Here is a 6,010-nt window from a genome sequence, read left to right on the forward strand (position 1 = left end):
ACCCAAAAAAAAAAAACCATAAACATCTTTTTGAATAACTACCAAACGGAACCATTATTGATTTCCTTTACTATTGTTATAATATTGGTGAAAACAGTTGTAATTTTACCTCTCTCTCTCTCTCTCTCTCTTTCTCTTTATTTTTTATTTTTACTTTTTTGATATAACTAACTTTTTTTTTTCATTGAGAATAAATTCTATCATTTTATATGGGCTCTGACAATAATTGAAACGTCGATTTTAAATAATTTTTGGAAAATCTTTATTATCCATAATTTAAATAACTTGATGGTTTATTGACAATAAAATGCATCGATATCTATTATGTTTCTATCATTATCAAAATAATAATAAGAATAATATGCTTCTATATTCAATGTAACAATTGTCATGCTAATGCTGATGGGTCTGATTGGGTGTGATGATTAAGATCTTCCTTTTGGATGATTAGGGCAAGGGTTCTCTAAGCCACTAGGGTTTCTATGCCCTCTCCTATGAAATATTAAATAAGAAAAATTTATACGAAACACTAAGAATGGTAAACTATCATCTCTTTATCTCTCAAACTCATGAAATAATAGCATTGACCTCTTATAGAACTTAATTGTTTTTGACTGGTGCTCCCCAAGAAACCATTCCTCATATTTTATAGAGAAATATTCTACCTATGTGAGTGTGGCCTATGCTAGCGTTTCATTAAGAATTTCTCTATCCTCTTTTGTATGAAATGATATCTCTATCCCTTATAAAATAAAAATAAAAATAAACACAAGGAAACACAAAAATGTAGGCCACTCTGGTAAATTACCAGAGAAAAAAATCTCACCCCCATCCCCCTGTACGTGCGCTCATTGGTTCCACGCTTAAGCAGTGGCCACGCAGCCTGGTATGGGGTAGAATCCGGGGCGGTTGAGAACCATTTCCCGGATAAATGATGCTAGAAACCTTCAAAAGGTAGAAGGTATGTTTTAGCCGAGTCGGGAGAGTCTACTTAAACCCTAGCCGCATCACTTCGTTTTGTCCTTCTTCTAGTCTAAAACCCCAGATCCTTCTACCTTCGACGGAGTCAGGGAGACTCTGCTTAAACCCTAGTCGCAGCTTTTTATTTCTCCTTCTATTCTAGAATCCCAAATCCATCTGCCTTCTTCCATTCTGCAGTCCGAGTTTCTTAGGTAAATTTTTGTTTGAAACCATAAAATCGACGCTTTTTTGTGTATGTTCTTCATATATGTTATCTCTCTGTTGTTTTTATTTAGTTTGGCTTAGATATCTCTGTTCTTGTACTCACAATTTTATTCCTTGAGCTACCTTTATGATCTGAGCTCATACTTATTGTAGTTTTTGGCTTCTTCTTCATGAATTATATCTTAATGTTAGCCTAGTGGAGCTCCTACAAATTTAATTTTTTCATGGGTAGTTTAGATTGTTCGATCAACTTTTGATGCTTTTGTGGCTTTAATCGAGTGAATCTTCGACATCTGATTATGATTTTATTAGGGTTTCGGCAACTGATTGTACCTCTGTAATCAATTTGGTAGTGTCTATTGCTCCTTTCTCTAACATGGATATATGTATGTCATTTTGGTTTTGAAGTGGCTGGACCATAGTATGCGTATGCGTGTAAAAATGTCCGTTAGATGATCTGGTAGTTATGGACTTTCCCTATACTGTAAAGCTTTTATTTTGGGTGGTTAATTTTCTCCTGTATGAGAGGTATACATCATTGCATCCCCATTTTTTTGGTTGTTGGGTATATGTTTCTTTGGTTCTGGAAGGGTTAAAGTAAACAAATAAGATCTAAAAATATGCTTGGATAAGTTTCTCTATGTTTATTATAATATAGGAGTTTGGAAACTGGGTTTATTACTGCACATGTGTATTGTGATTTCATGGTGTAATTATGTCCTTAAAGAGTAGAAAGGCAGAACATGATTCATGCTGTGTCAGTTAGTTTGGAATATTCTTTTTTGTCCCCCGCCCCCCTCTTTTCTTTTTGAGGGGTGGATATTTCTTCTTCGGCATGGCTTGAATTGGTTTCTGGTTAAGGATAGTAGTGGCTTATGTGAGGAACCATCTCGAGACATTGTAAATGCAATAGCTTTTGTCTGTATATTTATGGGTCAGTTTTTGTTTTTCTTCTTCTTTTTCATGCTTGGAGGTTTTAGGAATTCCGGGTATGTTGGTGGCAGTAGTTTATTCTTGTTACATGACCTTAATTCCTTCAAGGCATATTATCGGTGAATATGATAATCTATCACCATTGCTAATATATGTAGAGGATTCTAAGATATTAGTTACCTGAAAACAAATATTGATTAACATATTGAGGTTGGATGCGATGGTACACACTTGACCTACCTAGGAAAGTTTCTTGAAAAGCTTTTGTTTGAAGTTGGATTTAAACTTGAAAGATTATACATGTCAATTTATCTGTCTTGCACATTGGATGATACTGCTGTTTAGGGCCATCTAGCTTTGTAGTGCATGCATGAATCTTTAGGTGTTCTTTGAGGATGTTAAAATAGTTTTCTTCTTATTACGGCCTTGAGAAGACCAGTTTAAAACTAGTCAGGTTAGTCAAGATGGCGATGTCTAGTAGATTTGGGTCTCTTCTCAGGCAGAGCATGTCACGAACTGTCCCATCAAATGGGCAGCTTCCAGTGACATCTATGATGAGTGCTGTTCGTTTTGCTTCCACAAAGCTCTTCATTGGAGGTATGTATAATAAAGTTGGTGTTCTTTCGTTGAATGTATATTTAATGTAGATCTTGCGGTGAGATATTGATTGCGGTTCATTTTTTGTTCTTAGGTCTTTCTTATGGGACTGATGACCAGTCTCTCAAAGATGCATTTTCCAGCTTTGGTGATGTGACTGAAGGTGAATTATATCTGTATTGGTGTCAGTTGCATGTCAAATAAGTTGAATTGCAGTACAAAAAATAACATATATGCTGGCTAAAATATAACCAGTATCAGTTGCTATATTCTTTTTTTTTTTTTTTTTTTTTTTTTTTTTCTGCTTCTGAATTTGAATAACCAGTAGTTTTGTGGTGAAATTAACCTTCTGAGTCAGAAAATTACATCTTGGTGAAGTTAGGATATGAGAGCAGAGATGTATTCATTCTTACTTGGTGTTATAATGCAGCAAGAGTTATTACGGACAGAGACACTGGGAGGTCAAGGGGATTTGGATTTGTCAACTTTACTGATGGTGAATCTGCCAACTCGGCGCTGTCCATGGATGGCCAGGTTTGTATGAGGAAGGAACCGTTAAATTTAGATTTACCTGTACTTTATAATGGAGAGAGAGAGAGAGGGATTTGCCTACCCATCAAAGAAGTGGCTCATTATTCTAAGTGACTATTGTACCAGGAACTAAACGGACGGAACATTCGTGTGAATTTTGCTAACGATAGACCCAGTGCACCGCGTGGCGGCAGTTTTGGCGGTGGCTTTGGTGGTGGTTATGGTGCTGGTGGAGGTGGAGATGGGTATTAAGAGTTTGTCAGGCTGGGTACCATTTTGGTCATTTGATTAGGTTTGGGTTTTTATTTTGGACGGCTGTTTATGCTTCGTTTTTTCAATTGGTTGAACTGTGTAGCGTTTGGATTATACCAAGTCTATAATTGCAAGCTTTGACTCGGTTGTGTCAAATGGTAAAACCTGTTTTTCACTGGGAACACAACACAGTTGGAGGCAGACTTTTTTTTTAATCGTGGCTTTATGCTTCGAGGCTTAAATTGCTTAGTACTTGTATTAATACCTAAACAATGCAATCCTGAGTTAATTAGACAAATGACTTATCAACTTTATATATGCACTGTAGTAGTGTATAAGATCATCTCTAAATGTCAGTACTTGTTTTCTTCCTCCTCAAAATTAGTCTTCGGAACTTGGTTCCTGTTGGTTTCTGGACTTTTATTTTTGGATGACCGGCCGACTCTTTTCTAAGGTTGGCGTCCTCGAGAGTTATGGTTTATTGATTGTTCATAACTATTGTTGTGTTACAGGCAAATAAATTAACTTCTCCAAACCAAGCATTGTCATTAGCTCCCTCTACCACTGCTTGTAGTAGATTGGAAATTGCTTCCGCCAGAATTTCCTAACCTTACAGGTATCTTGGTATGCCAATTATTTTTGGTGGAACAAAGGTGGTGTTTCCAGAGACCAATTTGAGATCCTTTGTAGCAGCTAAATGTACATTTTGCAGTGGCCTTTTTTGCTTCGGCTATGGAGGCTGAAGCAACAATTTTTGTTGAGAACCTACCCGGTGGATGAATGCTATCGTTGAATGAGATATTCAATATTGCAGATGTGATGTTCAGAGGCAGGGTATCTACTATTAACTATTGGTTCCATCGTTCGATATCCAAACACACCAGCCTTTTTTTTTTTTCAAAGTAATAGAGGATCTCATGTACCACAATAATATTGTCTGCGATTAGTCTTTCTTGAACAAATGTTTCTTGGTAAGGATAAATGATTTCAAGGAGGAAGGGCCGCAAATGCTTAGGTATCAACTTCAACCTTTTTTTTTTTTCATTTTAAGCGATGGAAGATATCATGCACCACAATAATTTTTCTCAGGAATGGAGGTAATTTTTCTTTTTGGGTAAAAGGAATGGAGGTAATGGAATCATTGAAAATATGTGATGAGATGGTGGGTTGGAAACAAGCATTGAATAACATCAGGATCTTTAGGCTATGTTTGGTGTCCAAGAGAAGAGAAGAAAAGAAAAAAAGGAAAAAAAGAATCTAGAAAAGAAAAGAAAAGAAAAGAGGAGAAAAGAAATGAAATGGTGAGAAAATAAAAAGATTATACATGTTTGGTAACCAAGAGAAGAAAAGAAAAGAAAAAAATTCAAAAATTTTTGAATTTTAAGAGAGATGGATACATAGGAAATCATGTGTAATCATTATTTTTTGCCTTATTATCTTTTCATATTTTCTTATGTTTTCTTGTGTTTTTTGTAAGAAAAATTTTGGGGGAGCAAAAGAAAGAGGAATTTTGAATTACAAATGGTGAATCTTCTCTTGGGTGAAAACATACCAAGTGCAAAGAAAAATTCTTCACTCAAGAAAAAAATACAAAATAATGTACTAAGGCTGTGTTTGGTAGCCAAGAGAAGAAAAGAAAAGAAAAAATAATCTAGAAAAGAAAAGAAAAGAAAAGAGAAGAAATGGTGAGAAAATAAAAAGAGTATGTATGTTTGGTTACCAAGAGAATAAAAGAAAAGAAAATTTTTTTAAGAGAGAGATAAGACACATAGGAAATCATTGTGTAATTATTCATTTTTTGTCTTATTGTGTTTTCTTGTGTTTTAGGCAAAAACTTTTTTGGAGAGCAAAAGAAAATTTCACAATTTCCAAGAGGATTTTGAATTTAAAAAGGGGAATCTTCTCTTGGGTGAAGACATACCAAGTGCAAAGAAAAATTCTTAATCCAAAGAAAAAAATACAAAATGTGTACATTTTTCTTTTCTTTTCTTGGCTACCAAACACAGCCTAAGGTTAGAAGTGGTATGAAATCCTCTAAGATGGTCAGTCATATTAATTTCTTTTTTCCCAAGGGAGGATGTATCAGTGATTAGGTTCTCTTCTAATTTTTACAGTTGACTATCCTACTCTTAGGTTGTGTTTGGTAGTCAAGAGAAGAAAAGAAAAAAATATACTTTTTATATTTTTTTCCTTGGATTAAGAATTTTTCTTTGTATTTGGTATGTTTTTACCCAAGAGAAGATTTTCATTTTCAAATTCAAAATTCTTTTTGGGAATTGTGAAATTTTCTTTTGTTCCCCCAAAAATTTTCTTGCAAAAACAAAAGAAAACATGAAAAAATATGAAAACTAAATAAGACAAAAAATATGATTACACAATGATTTCCTATGTGTCTATCTCTCTCTCTTAAAATTCAAAATTTTTTGAATTTTTTTCTTTTCTTCTCTTGGTTACCAAATATACATACTCTTTTTATTTTCTCACCATTTCATTTCATTTCTTCTCTTTTCTT

General features: G+C 34.4%; 1 protein-coding gene across 4 annotated transcripts; it reads left to right on the plus strand.

Moving 5' to 3' along the window:
• The first annotated feature begins 949 nt into the window (after positions 1-949).
• Positions 950-3,654, plus strand: LOC122092024 (glycine-rich RNA-binding protein 2, mitochondrial-like). 4 transcript variants are annotated; one of them, XM_042662314.1, is made up of 5 exons: positions 950-1,172; positions 2,569-2,715; positions 2,810-2,878; positions 3,146-3,249; positions 3,373-3,654. In XM_042662314.1, exons 2-5 carry the CDS (start codon positions 2,583-2,585, stop codon positions 3,496-3,498), a joined length of 432 nt encoding a protein of 143 aa, XP_042518248.1. In that variant the 5' UTR covers positions 950-1,172; positions 2,569-2,582; the 3' UTR covers positions 3,499-3,654. The 4 variants fall into 4 exon arrangements, with proteins under 4 accessions (XP_042518248.1, XP_042518245.1, XP_042518246.1 ...); XM_042662311.1 differs by having other exon boundaries at positions 951-1,172; positions 2,553-2,715; XM_042662312.1 differs by having other exon boundaries at positions 951-1,172; positions 2,558-2,715.
• Positions 3,655-6,010: the final 2,356 nt, after the last annotated feature.

Source organism: Macadamia integrifolia, chromosome 10 (genome assembly GCF_013358625.1).
Source record: "Macadamia integrifolia cultivar HAES 741 chromosome 10, SCU_Mint_v3, whole genome shotgun sequence".
Lineage (NCBI taxonomy): Eukaryota > Viridiplantae > Streptophyta > Magnoliopsida > Proteales > Proteaceae > Macadamia > Macadamia integrifolia.